The sequence below is a fragment of the Thrips palmi genome, unplaced genomic scaffold, assembly GCF_012932325.1.
Source record: "Thrips palmi isolate BJ-2018 unplaced genomic scaffold, TpBJ-2018v1 HiC_scaffold_17, whole genome shotgun sequence".
NCBI lineage: Eukaryota > Metazoa > Arthropoda > Insecta > Thysanoptera > Thripidae > Thrips > Thrips palmi.
The window spans coordinates 1,893,500-1,910,253 of record NW_023144626.1 but is presented as its reverse complement, the minus strand read 5'-3'; the positions used below and the strand labels follow the sequence as shown (position 1 = coordinate 1,910,253).

Sequence of the window (16,754 nt, the reverse complement as noted above, 5' to 3'; positions counted from 1 at the left end):
GTCGACTTGCCGCCATTTCCGTCTAGAGTCCGTTGAGGAAAAACTTGTGGCAAGGTTACCAGCAGAGTATGGCGAATTTGTAGTGCATGAATTCATTTAGTATTGTTTATGATTTCTATCGCGTGAGAAATGGAAGCCGCTGAAAGTCCCGATGTGTTGGAAGAGGTAAAGAAATGATAGGATATGGTTTTGGCAGTATTTCGGACCTTTCCTTGTAGCGCTATGATGGCGTGCGTTCGCTCGTTCTCTATCTTGCATCAGCGACATACTTGCACCAAATTTTCCCCCGCTAGATCACTTTAAAAACTTCTGTGGTTTGTTATGATTACTAGTTTGAACCTCTGGCATGTGATGTTTGTATCGTGAAGGGTTTCGCATCAACTACGATTAATGTTGTCTGCCCTCTAACCTTGTTGAAATTGCCAGTCAGGTTTCTAAAATTGAAAAGTTTGTCTATGTATTTTGTTTGTGTACCCTTTACAACCACCAACCGCCTCTCTTTGAAACAAGTTCAGTCATTTGCTCCATTTGTTTTGCGACAGGTCGAAGCTCTATTCAAGAAGCTGCAGCATTTGCCTGAAAGTATCCGTAAGAAAGCTTTAAGTTGTATTCAGCAAAAGCTGCCGGATACTGCGGCATCAAATGATGAACCAGGTTTGTCTCTCTTTTTATTTATCATTTATTGTTAATAGATATCTTTTTTGTGGTCACTATTAATCTTTCCTTTTCTTTGCATATTCCGAATTCTTAGCTGGTTTAAGTCAAAAGCGGCCTGGATTAAGGAGAGGAGGAAGTCCTCGTAAAATATCAGTATCTCTTGAATCTGTTGGTTTAGCTAAGGGATCACCCCGAAAGATCAATACAACCGAAGATGATCCTCTCAATAATCAGTCTGAGGCTGATGACCAGATTAATGATGCAGATGAAGTGGAAGCCTCACCTTCAGAACAAGAATCAACATTTGAAAGTCCTTCTAAAGGTGAAGAACAAATTGAAATCACTCCAGGACAAAGCGGTGTTAAAGGAAAATTACCATTTCGACTGCGAGTAAAAAAAGAAAAAGAAATTCAAAGTTCGTCTCATGATGACATGAAGGTGCCTGCCATTGATGAAGGAACTCCTGGTATGACTTTTCTTATGATACATGTCCTGCTGCCTTTTAATTTTTATGGAACTCCATTTAATAATTCATAAACAATTCTATTTTCCAGTTGTCCTGATGGAGGATATAAGAACTTTGCATGGGCGCAAAACTAAGCGCATTAATGTGGCAAACCTGATAAGAGGAGTTAGGAAGCCAAGAGCACAGCCAGCTTCACCCACTAAGCCAAGTACCAAGGCTAAGGACATTGTTATTGAAAGGGTGACTCCTCGGGTTTTAAGACAAAGTGCTGCTGTGTCGTCTGACATAGCTGATGTGGAATCTGCAGAAATTCTTGCTAGTTTGTCAAAAGTTTCTCAAAAAGATTTGAACCAAGGAATCACTTTGAATGTAAATCTTGATCAGTCAGACTGCCTCAAAGATAAGACTAACAATCAAGAGAGTGAAGGTGTTGAGATAGCTGTAGCAGAAGATGAATCTTCTATGATAACTGTTAAGATTGAATCATCAGAAACCATTGTGGAGGATCAAACTGCAGAAGCTGGTGATGAAGAGGGTACTGTCATTGTTGGTGATCCATATATTCCTGCTGAGGATGACGATGAAAATGAAGAAGATGAAGATGATCCTGTTGAGGAGGAAAATGGTAAATTAATCTGGGAGAAGAAAAAGCACATTTTCTCAACAAATTGAATCACATTAAATTCACCTTGTTAATGTATGTGATTGCCTTCCTTTTTTTCAGAATATGGTTGTCATTTCTGCGATTTTAAGAGTAAAACCAAGTATGCATTGTCTGTTCATGTAAAGAAGCACAAAGAAAATATTCCCAAAAATTCTTCTAAAACTGTGTATGCATGCTCAGAGTGCAACAAGACATTTAGTCAATCTTGTGGATTACGTAAGATAAAAATTCCCATTAATTTTTGCCTTATCTGTATTCTTTCTTGCAATGTTTCTTTTAAAAAAGAGATACTTTTCCTCCAGAGCTCCATATGAAGAGGCATCGGAATGAAAGAGATTTTGCATGCCCCCACTGTGAATATAAAGCATACACAAAAGTCGACCTTTCTCGACACCAGACTATTCACACAGGAGAAAGAAACAAAATTTGTGAATTTTGTGGTAAGGCCTTTGCTAAGGACTCAACACTAAGAGACCATGTTAAGGCCATTCATGAGAGGAAAACAAAACATGAGTGCGAAGTGGTAAGTTATTGTTGAGAACAACAAATAGGAGTTCAGTTTACTACTGCATTTACTACTGCAAAAACAGTACAGTAAATGTTTTGCTGTTAATATTTCAGTGTGGCTTTGTCACTCACCGTGCAAACAATCTTCGAGTTCACATTAGAATGCGCCATCATGGTGAATATAATAATCATGTGTGCCCTGTCTGTGGAGCAAGTGTGAAGCAGAAAAACGCATTTTTGGAGCATATGCGATCCCACACTGGGGAAAGGCCTTACAAGTCAGTGTACTAATGCAGATATTTGCAAAGTTATTTCCGTTCTTATATGTATAACCTGTATGCATTATCTTATACAGATGTGACGAATGCTCAGCATCATTTGCTTGCCTGGCTCGTTTGAATGTCCATCGAAACGCAGTCCATGGTGAACGCCTTTTTAAGTGTGGTGACTGTGACAAAAGTTTTCAAACTAAGCATCACCTTTTGCGTCATCATGCAATCCACACAAAAGAGCGCCCTTATGCTTGTCCATTTTGTTCTTATGCATGCAATACTCAAGGCAATATTGCTAAGCACGTACGATCGATCCACAACTGTCCTGACTTCTCATACCGCAAGTAAGCAAATATTTTTAGATGCAAAGTTCATATTTCATTGTTGACCACAAATAAGACATCATGCGTGCTCACAACTTGCAGGTATAAATTAATGCAAGAAAATGGAGGACAGCCGTCTCAGGTAGATCCAGAATGGGTGCGGAAGGGTGAGGAAGTTACCAAAGAATACCTCAACAACCTTTCAGAAAAAATGGGCCGTCCTATCACTTTGGATGAGTTATGGGATAAAGAAAAGGAACTTCAGAAGAAAAAGGAAGATCAAGAGGTTATTAGCACATTCTTATTTAACTTGTGATCCATCTCCTGTTTTTCATAGTAACAATTCCCTGTTTGCTTGCAGAAAGCACGATTAGCTTTGAAGGAACAAAGGGCAGCTAAATCGGAAGCAGCTGGAGCTGCGTTTCTGTCCAAAGCTAAAAAGAGGAGGGGGGATGCCAGTCGAAGGGTAATAACTTGTTAATGCTCTGACGTCTTAGTTCTATTTAACTTTCAATTTCTTATCTTAAACTTCCTTTTTTTAACCCCCTTACGCTAGGGTAAACATGGAAGTCAAGATGGATCACAGGAGGATGCAGATGACCCTTCAACTATTTTGATTTCGGACATTGATGCTGATGGAGAGGGAACAAGGACAGAATTTCCATTTTATCAACTGGTATCCCAGGCTGGTAATATTCAACTTTGTTTGGAAACGGACGAAGTACAGGTGTACACAGGAGATGCAACTAGGTAACATAATTGGTTTAATTAACCCTGTGTGACTTTCAGGTTTTTTTTTACTTACATGTAGACCAAACTTGGTAATCATTTGTTTGTTGTATCCTTACAGAGAGCTTTCAATTTTACAACCCAAAGAAGGTGATGATGATGAAACTGAGACTATGGCTGGTGAAGAAATTCAAACAATTCAAGGGTACATGAATGAGAATGGTGAATTTGTTCGTCTTGATGAAGGTGCCATGGTGACTGAGGACAGCTCTACAGTTGTTGTAATTATTGATTCTGAGCTGAATGAAGGATTAACCCCTGAAGTGGCCGATGTCATGGAGGTCTCATGTAATGAACAGAACAAACAAATAGAGTCTAACAAGAGAAGCATAGAGTGTGATGTTCCGATGGATAGAGATAGTAAACGGAAGAAGTCAGTTATTAGAATTATTAAGCAAGAGATAGCTGATTAGTAAGATGAATGTTGTTAGAGCACTGGGGTCTTGTAGACACTACTACATTCCTAGAATTCCTTTACATAAATGTTTGAGGGTAAGGAGGTTGTAGTTTCTGGGATTTACTTGTAGAAATATTTCCACTTAATCAAGTTCAATGGTTTTCCTTGCAAATTAAATGCAAACCATGTTTAATATTAGTCAGATTGAAGTGAGTGTTGAAACACTTCCATTTATATTTTCTTGAGCTTGGAAATGTTACTGTTTAAGGCATGTAAATAGGAATCGTTCATTATCTAGTGCGTTAGATATTTTTTTCTTCATTGCTTTTAGTTTGATTAGAACTACTGAGTGTTTTGGTTTTGATTAATTTTAAAATTTGATTAAAGTGCTTTGTATGAAATAAATTACTTGTGTGAACGTAACTGAATTCTTTCATTACTGACCATTCACAAAACAATCACCCTCACTAACGAATTTGTTTAAGTATGGAAGAGGACATATTTATTCTTGAAATAAAGAAAGTAATAATATACTCCCTTCAAATTTAATTGAAGACAAATCAGACTATCAGAAATAAAATTATGTACATCTGTATGTGCATATAATACAAAAACAAAAGGTCAATTCTTCATTTGGGGGAGGGACAGAACACATAGGAGTCCCGGATTTCCAGTGGCAGTCTTGAAGACCTGCATTCTGATTTCCTACAGGTTATCATATTCCTAAATCATGACAACAATAGATGGACTTGCAGCAAGCTAAGTCACTGACCCTTCAGTAACTTACCTTGCTGCTGCTGTGAATCTCATATTTCAGAAGATTTCTTAAGAGCATCTTTTAAACCAGTTACCCATTTAGGGAGCTGTTGTTGAATTATCATCCAAAAGACTTTGAAGTTTCTTTTAGATGGAAAATTGTCAAAGAGCAAATTATATTGTTTAACCTTACATAGGAGTTCACATTGAAAGGAAAGAGGTACATTGGTATCTTTCCCAGCATGTTGCTTCAGGTATTCAGAAACCTTAACTTCATCTTCAAAAGTCAATGGATTGATGAGTTTAAGTAGGTTTTTTGCCTTCTTCCTTCCATTCCAAACATCTATTTTCCCTTCACAAGTAACCAGAATACGTGGTTGGCTGTTCTCATGCACATCTTTCATATCATCTGCTCTACTGACTTTGCAACTGGTTTCAGTCTTGTCTTCTTCTAATTTGGTCACATTAAGAAGAAGAATCTTTTCAAAAATCATGCAAATGATGTCAGCCAAATCTAAAAGTGGATTTTCATTGCCAATGAAGGGATTATCAAGAATAAGTGATGTGGGACCAATATTGTGATCCTTGATTTGTGAGGTGCCTTGAACCTCCACTTGAGGCGGACGCTTGCGAGCATCTAGCAGATGATGCAAGAGTGTGGACTCCATCTCTTTGTTGTTCATAGCGACAGCACAGTCTTCTGCCGCTTTTTTACATGCATTTACAAAACTTTGCATTGTCTGCAAGTTAACTCTACCTAACAAGTTGTGATTTAGTCTGAATGGGTCATGGATCACAGCATAGTGTTCAGGCTGAAAAAAATAAAAGCATTTCATAGTTACTTAGAGAAAAATGAGTAGGGAAACAAACAAGCAAGTTTCCCAAATACAGAAAAAATCTCTTTGCTCCATACCTTTACTAGAACTTCTCCTGGATGCTTCAGAATAAAATTTTTATAGCATATGTACGCATTAGGGAGTTCATCAGGGCTATTAAATAATTCTCTAGGAATTAATCCTCCCGTTGAGACACTTAACACATCTGTTTGGAAAGGTAGTGTAGCTATGTGCTCAAAGAATCCCTTTAGTAATCCTACTAGGGAATAGTTAGGTGAGTCTGGAAGCGTAACTTTGATTGGAGTATTATCAAAACTACATTTCCATTCATTAACATAAATATCACTATCAGAGGATTGAGACTGATTCAAAAGGTCATCAACAGTGGGAATTATTCTGTCCCCAACTTCATTCTTTAAAGAAAGTATGAAATTCAGACCTAACATACACAAAGCAAAGCTTGATAACTTGGATGAGGAAATAAAGTCATGCACTCGTGCCCAAAATTTTAAAAACACCATCAAGTTAAAAAACCTGGGCAAAAGAGAGACATTTGATTAGTTTAAGAAAATGGGACATGACACGGGGTGTACCTTAGATGTATTTTACGTAACTCACCTCTCGTTCATGTCAAGGTAATGACGTAAAAGATTGCTATTGTAATATCCAATTGCATCTCGGAAATTGACATCACATGCAACATTTGTATTTATATGCACAAACTTGATTAATGGTATCTTTGCACCTTGAATAGGAACTATGTCTTTGAATACCTGAGGCCTCCTGTAAAAACTACCTTTGGCAATGTTAAAAATTTTCTTCTGGTCTTGCTTGCCACCTGGCCCTTTTAAAAGATGAGTTTGAGGATTTAACTCTGAAATAATTTTTTTATGTTATTTCTTAATAGGTCAAGGTGGATATCTGCAGCAATTTAAAAAAAACGTGTAAAGAATGTTCTTTGATGAGAAAAATATCCTCAAGAACACTTACCAAGATGAGCATACACATCTAGATCACTATCTTTGAATGCCAACCCTGTTGTCATGGATCCAAATGCAAGTAGCTCACAAGTACTAAAGGTGGCCGTGTTCATTATAAGCATCACATCTGAACAAATTTTGTTGCATATGTCATTGCAAAGTTCAGGTCCTGCCAGAATGAGCTCTTTAAGTTTTGTCATTTGCTCTGAAATTGGTGCTGGCCGAGCTAATTTGTCCAATATCTCTTTTGTTATAAGCGCTGGTTTCTTCTGCCCTTTGCTCTTATCATTAATTGGTGTCTTTGAGGTCTTTGGAGTGTTGTCGAAACCTCTTTTATTCTGGACACGGACAGCTAATGGTTCAAAGATACATAATGATGAATTTGAATAGCAGCATATGTGCAGTTTGAAATTTGTTTGAAACAATGCAATGCTGTCAATGAAAATACTTACGATTGGGACGATCAATTAGTTTCCGCCTATCTACGTACAAAGTAGTATTGCAAACAACGTGTTGATGCTTTAAGGCCTCGTCACAAGAGCTCCTTTAATCAAAGAACAAATTGAATAGATAAATGACACAAACTCATTTAGAAAAAAAAGCATGCGGTTTTTATGTTCATCATACTTATCAACATAGTGAACAAAGGCAGTTCTTCCATAAATTTCAATTTTGGCAATATATCCATACTTTCCGAAAGCCTTAGACATTTCTGCAGCATCCACATTCGGTGGTACACCTAATAAAATAATGATCAGTAAACTTACGTGCAAATATTTGTGATCACTAAAATTAAGGTCTTATAGGTTTTTGAGTTACCTCTAATATACAATCCTGTCTCCTCGATATGTTTCTTAGTACCTAATCTTTCCTCCTGAAGTTTATGCTTCTTTCCATTAACATGAGCACCATAATTTTCGGGAAGCATATCTATTTTGCATACTTCACAAAATGTAAAAGGAGGGCGCTGATCAGAGGTACTCATTGCTGTGACAAGCAACTGCGGCGTGGCCGAACAAAATTAAATATTAAGTAACAAAAATGCGTACTACCGCACAGGACACACCGCACCGCAACCGACAGACAAAGTTTTGAAAACATCACCGGCCGCCGTTTCTTATTGGTTCCGCCATCTTAGATCTCTGCCAGGTTAGCAAAGGCGGAAAATAAATTAAGTTTTCTCTTGTATTTTCAGACAGCTGACTGCTGAAGTATCATTTGTGTGAGTAAAGTTTCATTGCTCTCGAAATATCAAATATTCTTGGAAGCGCCTAGCTTGGACGAATTAGAACTATGTTTCAAATTTGCTGTGTTTTAGAGGTTGGCGCACCTGTTAGTGTGCTCGTGCTCGTGGATCACCGCCTTTTTTTCAAACTAATTCTGTGCCTGGCCTGACATTCTGAGATCATCTTGAGTGTTCCGCGGAGGTGTCGAAATCACAGCACTGGGCACTGGCCCGATGAAGAGGAGTAAATCAGAGAGAGAGAGAAACCGGGCGGATGTTTATTGGATCATTTATTTGGAGTCAGCACTGGCCCCAGCTGAGCAGCCGCTCGTCCGCGTGCCGGAAGCCGCCGCCGTTGCCAGTGGAGGGCACCATGTGGGCGGACAAGCGCAGCAGCTCCAGCGACCCGACGGCGGAGGGTGGTCGGCGCGTGAGGAGGGCTGTGAGGGCGTGCACCGCGCCGCCACGCCCCGCGGCCCGCGCTGCGCCCCGCACTGCCGCGCCCTCCCCGCACACCGTCAGCACCATGTGCGAGTCGGGCACGGCGTGGCTCACCGTGCCCACCATCTCGCCTGCGGCAACAACAAGTCAACAAGGGAGGAAGGCGTGTCCGAACGTTAGTCTGCCTCCTTACGTGGCAACGCCGGATGAGATCTTTGATTCGAACTGAAGCTGATTAGTGCTCACCTCCTAGCGGCGTGGCGAGCGCCCAGAGGCCGGGCTGCCCCAGGATGGCCGCGGCCACCTGCAAGCGCAGGTCCGCCAGTCCGGCCGGCAGGTTGAGCTGGCGCAGCTGCCAGTCCAGACGCAGCATGGACCCGTTGGTGCGCACCAGGTCCACCTCGGCGCACATGGACTCGTCCAGGAGGCCGTCGGCCGTCGTCACGCGGTCCGCCAGCAGCAGCAGGGACAGGTGCCAGCTCCCTAGCAGCTAGCGCCGAGAAAGAGGGTCCTTGTGTTGGTGACCGTACAAGCACCTGCCATTCCTAAGCATGGCAGCAGGCGAGCAACTCTGTCCAAGTATACCTCGTCCAGGTCGATCTCTGTGGGCGCCATCTGAGGGCACTCCTGCACCGGGGCCTCGTAGTAGGGCACGACGGGCTGGTAGGGGTAGCTGTTGTCCTCAAAGGCCCTCTGGGGGCGGTGCGGGTGCGCCGAGCGCGCGGCCACGAGCGGCAGCAAGGCCACCAAGACCCACATGCTGCTGCTGGGCTGGGCTGGGTGGTCTCGTTGCGCGGTAAGGCGGCGAAGCGGCGAAACGGCGACCACGCACAGGCGACGGCCGACTGGGCTCGCTTATCCGCGCCACCGAGTGCCACACCATGCAGCCCAGCAGCACCCAGCAGCGCACCGCGCTCTTGCTCTTGTCGAGAGTGCGTGGGGCGATACGTCGCCGAGCCGGGTTAGTGACTCCACAGTCCTTCCTCGTTGCATGGCACCACTGGCAAAGATTACGAGTCTGCGGAGTGCCAGAAGGGGAAGTGGCGATTCCGACCTGCCGACCCAGTCGACCCAGCCGCCGACCTGCCGACCCCGGCCCCTAGCCGAGCCGAGACCGTACATGGGCGGCCTGGGAACCGGCGTTCGAGTTCCAGGTTACACTTTTCAGGAGGCTTGCCTGGTGCAAAGTCGTTACTCGTCATGTCACCTGGTTCGGGTCGTGCGAATACAACGTCAAGATCCACAATGGAATGGAAAGGAAAGGGACGCTGGAAACTGCCCCTCTCCGCTCGGCCTGGGCAGGCATTGCCGCCGAACGCATGTAAAAAGTATAAGGGGAAATAATTCAGGCACGCAACAAACCGCTGTTCAGAGTTGCTTATTGTATTTGCCCCTGGGAGTTGAACTTGCTCATGTTGAGCTTGGCGAGGACGAGTTTGGTGAAATCAGAGGGCTTCTTGCCGGGCGAGTCCTTGCCCTTGCCCGTCTTGGGGACGGTGTCGAAGAAGGCGCGGACGCAGGCAGTCCTCTCCTTGGAGACCGTGTTGGAGACTGTCAACGTGCCCCGCCACTTGCCGTAGAAGAAGGTGGGTGGGAAGTCGATGTTGAAGTCCGTCGCCACGTTGGAGACGGAGTAGAAGCCCTGTTCGGAAACGAGCCTCGGAGTGAGCTATAATGTCTAGGAGGAGAGTATGGTATGGCCACGTGGTACTTGCCGGCATGAGGGGGCAGTCTATCCTCTCCGGTTCCAAGCTCCCGGCCGCGACCCTGCGCCACAGGTCCGGGAAGAGGGCCTTCATGGCCGAGCACATCTTGGGGATTTCCACCATGTAGGCGTTGTCCTTCCAGCCGCCCATCTGGCTCCACGACGCCACGTTGCCCGAGACCTGGAACAAGTTGCTTCTGAAACTCCTCGCCCCGCCTTTGAATCGACGGAGGTTTTGAGGGTGCTTACGGTGTAGTTGTCGTCTGCGGGGACGTGCAGCGTGCCGTTGGCGGAGTACAGCCACACGTCGGCCTTGGAGCGGTCCCTCATGGCGGACACGTTGACGGTGTACAGCTTCCGGGCCGGCCGCATCTCCGGTGGGCACTCCTCCAGGTGCTTGGGGATGACTCGGAAGGTGCCCTGTCAGGGACAACACCAACATGCTTCAAGCCAAACAGGACGGCTAGCCATTACCACCTTCTACTTTTTGAGTTGCTCTCAACTTACATAGATTTTCCCGAACTGCTGGCATGCCACAGCCGTGACGGCGACCATGACCCCCAAGACCCTCAGCCATGGAGGACCCATGTCGGACAGCGCGCGACAGTGGAATGGTGGCGCTAGCACAGCCAGCGCGGCCAACACGGCCAGCACTGTCACCGGGGCAACGCGCTGTCTTTATACGCAGCATCCAGCGGGTTGAAGCCGAACCAGTGCTCCGGCGCCTCTGTCCTCCTCGCACCCATGCGGTACGCCCCACGGGCGCGAGAGAGACAGGGCGACGAAAGCGCTGTTCGAAACGAGGCTGCAGGTGGGGTGACCGACACGGCGACGATAAGCCCAAAGTGACCGACGGCACCGTTTTGTTGGGTGGTGAAGCTTTTGCGTGTTTTTGTTCCAGAGAGGTTGTCGCCTCCGCGGCACGCCGCGGCACGCGCCTCGTTTCGGCCTTTCAGTGGACTGGCTAACGAGCCTCGGCCGGACCTCTCTGCCTTTTTGATGGAATCGAGGCGTCCCTCGCTCGTTGACCCGCAGGACGCAGGACGCGACGGAGCGTCCAAAGCGGGCCAAAGCGCCCACACGCAAAATGCTTACGGACTTTTGTTATTGACGTTCTGCAAACTGAAGAGTGGACTCTTTTCAGGAGTCGCCTAACCTTAACCTAACCTAGTTCTCTCCAAGAGTCAACCCGACGGTTGACAGTGCTAGGTACTGGCCTACCGCAAGCGGCGCTCGGTGACGAAAGGTCGGACAACGGCCAACGGCACCAACGCCCGGCCCCAGTCGGCCCCAGCCCGCTGCACTCATTGACTCTCGTTAGAAAGAGGCTTCTACGGCCACTACACTGTTTGCTGGCCACACGCCACACGGCTCGAATCGCGAAAACGGACTTGCCACACGTTCGGCCGGTGTTGGATGGGTTGCCAACCTCAGCCAGGCTCCGAGGCAACTTCTCGACATCGAAGTCAAAATATTGCCTAGAAGCGCGGCTGAGCTCGGCAGCCCTTGCGGCGCTGGTGCCAAGTGGGAATTTTTGTCGCGGCACTGTCGCCGCTTGTTCCGAGCCAGTGCGCCGGAAGATAGGCAACCCATTCGACCCGTTTCCTGTCGAACCGCTTCCGGAGGGAGGAGCATCCGCTGCGCCTCGGGCGGCAGGGCGACGCGCGCGCGTGTGTGTGTGTGTGTGTGTGCTTCATGTCGAGCAGATGCCCGCCTCTCAAAAAGCCGCTGCACAGTGGGCCGGCCGGCATCATACTGCCGGAAAATGGAACACATGGTTGCACCAATGGGTTCAGTGACCGTTGGGAGGTCCATTGGCACGTGTTTGATTCGGATCACCACGTAACGGACTTCACTGGTAAGACGAAGGCGAGGGTAAAGAGCCTGTACGCTTAAAGCGAATGACCTCCGTGCGTGCGATCATGTGTGGTCTATCCTTTAATGGCAATGGCAAGCGAGGGCAGGCAACCCGGAGCAGCCCCGCGTTCTGCGGGCTGGTCTACCCGGCACTTCACAGGCGCTCCGCAGGCATTTCATGAGGAGTGAGTTGACGAGTGACGATGCACAGTGGGCCAGAAGACCGGTGGAGGCGGCCAAAACTCCGTCTCTCTCGCACCCATGGGGCGCGATGTACAAGTGCGAGAGAGAGGCAGCGGCGAAAGCAGGGCTCCGAATCAGCCTAGCCTGCCGCTGCCGTTCCAACCGGTCGAGGTGACTTCATTCATGTACGACGGGCGTCGCGGCGCGGAGTGGGGGCGAACCGACGCCGGCTGGAGCGCCGCGGCGCCGCGGTGCGCGGCGAGGTGGACGGCGGGGCCATGGCGGGGCGGGGCGTCGCGAGCGCCGTGCTGCACGCCGTGCACGCCGCAGTACGCCTCGGCCTGCCCCGTGCCATGGACGCACGGCCCGCACGGCCGACCATGAGCGCAGGCGCCAGCAGAAGAGTCCTCGTCTCACTAACGTGAGTTTTTTGTCGCCGCCGAACGAAGCAAGGAACTCAGTGCACCTTCGCACTCCTTGCGTGGCCTCGCGACCGCCGGCGAGCCACGGCGTCTGCTCGCGAACCTGAAAGTCACCCGAGGCCGTCAAGGACTCCACCTGCAGCGTGGGCCGAGTCACCGCATTCTCGGAACTCCCGCAGCATCCGCGCGCTGTTGACTCACGGCGCCCCGACTGAGTGCACTCGGTGCAAGTCGGTGGAAGTCCTGTTGGTTCCTTTGTGCCAGTGCCCTGCACTGTAGGTGACTTGGAGGACGCACACGTGAGAACACGCGGGCCCTCGTGAAGTCCCGGGGTTTGCTTCACGCCCAGATGAGTTGCATCGCGGCACTGTAAGTGTGTTGCGCCCCGGAGTCCCTGGACTCCAGCGCGGCGAGGCTAGGCGAAGGTCGAGGTTAGAAATAGGCCACCGCCGCGCGCCGCGCCTCGGGAGGAACAGCTGACGGTCGGCGCAGCGCGCAGCGCGCCCAGCGGCGGTGGTCTCGCCGGACTGGCGGAGGTACCCCGCGCCGCGAGGGTCCTTATGTGTGTCGCTACTCCCCGCAGCAGCGCCAGCAGCGCTCCGACTGCGGCGTCCTCGCAGCATGGCCGCGCCCGACGTCGCCGGCCCCGCCGGCACGGAGGAGCCCTCCACGGCCACGGCCATGGCCACGGCCAGGGCGGCCGGTGACAAGGCCTTCCTGGAGCAGCTGTACCGCGAGCTGGAGTCGCCCTTCGTGTGGGGGCTGCTGCCGGGGCAGCGCGCCGACTCGAGTCGCTGGGACAGCCACATCCGGCGCCTCCTGGACGTCCTCCACGTGGCGGACAGCCCCTGGACCAAGGTCGTGCTGCACCTCAACCTCAGCTGGCTGTTCTTCAAGGTAAGCTCACGGGCCCAGTGGCATCCAGCCGGCATTGGTATTTGAATGATTGGTCTTCCCTGCTGCAGCGCGGCGACTCCCGGACGTCGCGCGCGCACCTCGTGGACGTGGACGTGGTGCTGGGCACGCTGCCGTGGTGCGAGCGCGAGGCCGGCCTGCTGCGGCGCGGCGAGGAGGCGGCGAGGCACGCGCTGGGCGCGGCCTGGGCCCACCTCGTGCACGTCAGCACCCCGCTGGCCGTCATGCAGGCCGAGCTGCAGGACATCGCGCCCGTGCGCAAGCTGGCGCCCGAGCAGCGCGCCGCCCTGTACGGCCTCCAGGCGTCGTGCCTCTACTTCCTGTGCAGTGAGTCTCACATCGGTAAAACCATTTTCGCTGCGCGAGTTTGCTGACGAGATGGTGTCTTTCCTTCCCCGTAGTCCAGGGCGAGAAGATGGGCAAGAAGATGGTGTCCGCGGCGCGCAAGGCGTCCTCGCTGCAGCCCGGCGAGGCCGAGTGGCTGCTGCTGATGGGCAAGCGGCCCGACGCCGCCGCCTCCCTGGAGGGCGACGCCATGACGCCGCACTCCGCCGTCTACACCGCCACGCGCCACGTCTACTGCGGGGAGGTGCTCGCCGCGCGCGTGCTGCTCAGGTGCGGTTCGGTGCACGGTCCTCTACGCAGCCCCAGCGGCAGAAAGCCCTAAACGTGCTTGTTTTGCCAGGAGGGCGCTGGACCTGTGGCCCGGCAACGCGTTCGTGCAGCTCAACGTGGCCTACTTGTACACCTGGCTGCCCGAGCCGCAGCACCAGCAGCAGCTCGCCATCGCGGACCGCTGCTCCATCCAGGCGCTGCGCCTCGCCCCCAACTGCGTCCTGGTGCACGCCGTGCGCCGCCTCGTGCGCCCCGAGCACAACTCGCCCTACCTCGCCCGCTCCTCCAAGATCTACGGCATGAACGGCGACGAGATGGTGGCCAAGTACGTGTGGAAGGCGGTTGAAAGATGGTCCAAGCGCCACCTTAGAAGTACCGCTCACTAAAAACTAGTTTCGAGACGAAGTAGCCAACCAGCTTAAGATTGACGCTTTTCGCAGGCTGCGCGGGTCCTGCTTCGTCCTGGAGGGCATCATGTGCGGCTTCATCAGCGGCCACAAGGAGAAGAAGGTGTGACACTGCAAAAGGCGCACCGAGACCAATACGAGTATTCTTCGTGATATTACCAATGCTATTCAAACAAGAGTTTTTGTACTTTATACTTTAGTGACTACTAATACAAATTTTGCATAATATATACACGTTGCGTCCGGTCACTGAATGAACGAGTTGCATGAAGGAAGTCGAATACAGTCATCGGCAACTGTACTTTACTGTTGTGATCAACTTGGTTCCACAGGTTAAATACCATTGCTGCAACAAAGTATTCTTTTTCCAAGTGGACGTCAAGCCGTCTAGCCTGTCTAGTGCAGTGTTGTGCTTTTCCCCCTTTTTTCTTGAAAGGTCGCTGCCCTGTTGGATCAGAGGACACTCACTACTCGGGCCGCCTCGGCAACACAGCGACGCGGCCCACGCGTCCGTCGCTGTGTCACCATTGGTCACCATTGGTCACCATTGGTCACCATTGGTCACCATTCGCAGGTCCGCCAAGTACGGCCAAGTAGCACCGGCCCGCCAGGGCAGCGCATACCAAATGGGACTCTACAAACAGCCGCGCGACGTACATGACCCACAAGTACAGGGCGAAAAAAAATCTGAAGAGAGCGTTGCAGATTTGTATCGGTCGTCTGCGCGCCGAGTGCGACATTTTAGACACAAACACATTGAAGGTTATTGAGATCCACACGTGGTCAAATGTTAACCGTTATCCTTTCGTGACAAAGCGCGAGAGACACAGCTAAGAAATGATTCTTCACCAGCAAAAGTCGTCCTGCCGCCTCCAGGCCTCCGGGCCTCCGGGCCGCTCCGGCACATCTACACTGAGCGGCTGGCGGGCCTCGTCGGTCACGGCATCGCTGGCTTCGACGCGCTCGCGGTGGCCGAGCCGGCCAACACGACGATGACATCACGGCGAGCCTCGCGGCCAGGGCGGCCCAGCTAGACACTTAAGGACTCTACCCAGGGCGGCCCAGGGCGAGAGGGCGAGTGCATGGCATGGCGGCAGCGTCCCACTCCACGCCCACGGCTTGCAGTGCGGTGGTCTGGCGGCCTGGCGCGGCGGGGTTGGCGATGACGGCGCGGCGTGCGCCCACTGCAAAGCCGGTGGTAAGTTTGCTTGCCACAGATTTGGCAAGCCGTTTTTGAATGCCAAAAATTGGCAAGCTTGGCCTGTACACACCACCCAGCTTTCCAAAGTTAGGCAAGCTTTTGAAGATTTCCGACCAAAGCTTGCCAAATTTTGGCATTCAAAACGGCTTGCCAAATTTGTGGCAAGCAAACTTACCGCTGGCTTTGCAGTGCCACCACCGCGATGAACGCTGCACAGCCGGACGAGGCCGCCGACGGACAAAATCCAATTGTACACAGACTTACGTAGTGAGTCGCTTAACCTTCACCTGCAATAAAGACTGTTGCGTGGGGGATTACCCCTCGGGGGGCAGTTTGGTGACCTACGTCAAGGTAGGCCACGTTGGCACACCGGGAATAATGCAGCAGTCCGCTACGAGGCAGGCCACGCTGGTGGGCCACCAGGCCAGCGGGCCTCCAGGCCACGGGGCTACGGGGACATCGGGACCACCCGCCAGCCGCCAGGCAGCTGCCACCGCGTTCAAGGATTGCGCTCTCATTCAGGACGTTCAAAATGAAAAATCTTGTAATACAAAGAAAACGAAGGCATTGTAAAATCTGCATTCTGTGGCGCAAAAACATGCCAGGCAGAATCGGATGTGGGTTCGTCCACCGTATCAATGTCGGGTTATCTGTTTCTCGCGTCTATCGAGCGGCGACGCCCGCCTTGGCGTCCGCGATGCCCTGTGGCCCAAGACCTCTAGTTTGCATTTGCCGCAATTGCCGTAGGCCGCCGTAGGCTGCCGTAGGCTGTTGACCTCGCGAAAACACGAGCCGATCGCCGCGACGAGACGCCACTATCCCGGGTTCAACTATCGACCAATGTCAAAGGCAATTTTGGTTCCGTCTAATCAGACCGTTGCCGGAAATTTCTTTTACCCCACCAGGCTTCATCCTATTTTTAATCGAGGCCTCAAATAAACTTAGAGGTGGCATTATTTCTGTTGTTGTGTTGGGAAGACTTTCTTCTGAAGCTTACGACTTGTTTACAAACAAAGTGTTCCCTATTAGTACGAACTATTTATTTTTGTAATCGTGGGGTGAGCGTTTGTAATACAATTCAGCCAAATGCCTCGCAGGTTTCCGTGTCACTAGTCACAAGTTCGCGGTTCGAACAC

General features: G+C 50.1%; 5 protein-coding genes across 6 annotated transcripts; 2 read left to right on the top strand and 3 right to left on the bottom strand.

Moving 5' to 3' along the window:
* Positions 1–3: 3 nt before the first annotated feature.
* On the top strand, positions 4–4,498 carry LOC117644141 (zinc finger and SCAN domain-containing protein 20-like). The gene is made up of 12 exons (XM_034383388.1): positions 4–165; positions 543–654; positions 752–1,123; positions 1,212–1,748; positions 1,848–2,003; positions 2,090–2,310; positions 2,409–2,572; positions 2,650–2,910; positions 2,992–3,175; positions 3,251–3,355; positions 3,446–3,639; positions 3,740–4,498. Exons 1-12 carry the CDS (start codon positions 130–132, stop codon positions 4,089–4,091), a joined length of 2,694 nt encoding a protein of 897 aa, XP_034239279.1. The 5' UTR covers positions 4–129; the 3' UTR covers positions 4,092–4,498.
* A 103-nt stretch (positions 4,499–4,601) lies between these two features.
* LOC117644142 (speckle targeted PIP5K1A-regulated poly(A) polymerase-like) lies at positions 4,602–7,720 on the bottom strand. Its single transcript, XM_034383389.1, has 7 exons — positions 7,467–7,720; positions 7,275–7,386; positions 7,100–7,191; positions 6,658–6,999; positions 6,286–6,541; positions 5,745–6,201; positions 4,602–5,643 (listed from the first exon to the last, which is right to left on the bottom strand). The coding sequence occupies exons 1-7, from the start codon at positions 7,630–7,632 to the stop codon at positions 4,882–4,884; spliced, it is 2,187 nt and encodes a 728-aa protein (XP_034239280.1). The 5' UTR covers positions 7,633–7,720; the 3' UTR covers positions 4,602–4,881.
* A 425-nt stretch (positions 7,721–8,145) lies between these two features.
* Positions 8,146–9,263, bottom strand: LOC117643859. Its single transcript, XM_034382979.1, has 3 exons — positions 8,899–9,263; positions 8,560–8,803; positions 8,146–8,444 (listed from the first exon to the last, which is right to left on the bottom strand). Exons 1-3 carry the CDS (start codon positions 9,070–9,072, stop codon positions 8,173–8,175), a joined length of 690 nt encoding a protein of 229 aa, XP_034238870.1. The 5' UTR covers positions 9,073–9,263; the 3' UTR covers positions 8,146–8,172.
* Positions 9,260–12,947, bottom strand: LOC117643860. The gene is made up of 5 exons (XM_034382980.1): positions 12,778–12,947; positions 10,526–10,671; positions 10,268–10,438; positions 10,029–10,199; positions 9,260–9,955 (listed from the first exon to the last, which is right to left on the bottom strand). The coding sequence occupies exons 2-5, from the start codon at positions 10,604–10,606 to the stop codon at positions 9,692–9,694; spliced, it is 687 nt and encodes a 228-aa protein (XP_034238871.1). The 5' UTR covers positions 10,607–10,671; positions 12,778–12,947; the 3' UTR covers positions 9,260–9,691.
* On the top strand, positions 12,394–14,649 carry LOC117643858. Of its 2 annotated transcripts, none has more exons than XM_034382977.1 (6): positions 12,394–12,479; positions 13,067–13,377; positions 13,446–13,722; positions 13,797–14,010; positions 14,081–14,335; positions 14,451–14,649. In XM_034382977.1, the coding sequence occupies exons 2-6, from the start codon at positions 13,102–13,104 to the stop codon at positions 14,524–14,526; spliced, it is 1,098 nt and encodes a 365-aa protein (XP_034238868.1). In that variant the 5' UTR covers positions 12,394–12,479; positions 13,067–13,101; the 3' UTR covers positions 14,527–14,649. The 2 variants fall into 2 exon arrangements, with proteins under 2 accessions (XP_034238868.1, XP_034238867.1); XM_034382976.1 differs by having other exon boundaries at positions 12,396–12,479; positions 13,064–13,377.
* Positions 14,650–16,754: the final 2,105 nt, after the last annotated feature.

Coding starts and splice junctions, on each gene's coding strand:
- LOC117644141 (XM_034383388.1), top strand. CDS start 130: ATGGAAGCCGCTGAAAGTCCCGATGTGTTGGAAGAG. Junction 166..542: donor GTCCCGATGTGTTGGAAGAG/GTAAAGAAATGA, acceptor GTTTTGCGACAG/GTCGAAGCTCTATTCAAGAA. Junction 1,749..1,847: donor TCCTGTTGAGGAGGAAAATG/GTAAATTAATCT, acceptor CCTTTTTTTCAG/AATATGGTTGTCATTTCTGC.
- LOC117644142 (XM_034383389.1), bottom strand. CDS start 7,632: ATGAGTACCTCTGATCAGCGCCCTCCTTTTACATTTTGTGAAGTATGC. Junction 7,000..7,099: donor ACTAATTGATCGTCCCAATC/GTAAGTATTTTC, acceptor TTGAACCATTAG/CTGTCCGTGTCCAGAATAAA. Junction 6,542..6,657: donor AGATGTGTATGCTCATCTTG/GTAAGTGTTCTT, acceptor AAATTATTTCAG/AGTTAAATCCTCAAACTCAT.
- LOC117643859 (XM_034382979.1), bottom strand. CDS start 9,072: ATGTGGGTCTTGGTGGCCTTGCTGCCGCTCGTGGCCGCGCGCTCGGCG. Junction 8,804..8,898: donor CAGAGATCGACCTGGACGAG/GTATACTTGGAC, acceptor TCTCGGCGCTAG/CTGCTAGGGAGCTGGCACCT. Junction 8,445..8,559: donor GCTCGCCACGCCGCTAGGAG/GTGAGCACTAAT, acceptor TTGTTGCCGCAG/GCGAGATGGTGGGCACGGTG.
- LOC117643860 (XM_034382980.1), bottom strand. CDS start 10,606: ATGGGTCCTCCATGGCTGAGGGTCTTGGGGGTCATGGTCGCCGTCACG. Junction 10,439..10,525: donor AGCAGTTCGGGAAAATCTAT/GTAAGTTGAGAG, acceptor TGTCCCTGACAG/GGCACCTTCCGAGTCATCCC. Junction 9,956..10,028: donor TAGACTGCCCCCTCATGCCG/GCAAGTACCACG, acceptor GTTTCCGAACAG/GGCTTCTACTCCGTCTCCAA.
- LOC117643858 (XM_034382977.1), top strand. CDS start 13,102: ATGGCCGCGCCCGACGTCGCCGGCCCCGCCGGCACGGAGGAGCCCTCC. Junction 13,378..13,445: donor TCAGCTGGCTGTTCTTCAAG/GTAAGCTCACGG, acceptor TCCCTGCTGCAG/CGCGGCGACTCCCGGACGTC. Junction 14,011..14,080: donor GCCGCGCGCGTGCTGCTCAG/GTGCGGTTCGGT, acceptor TTGTTTTGCCAG/GAGGGCGCTGGACCTGTGGC.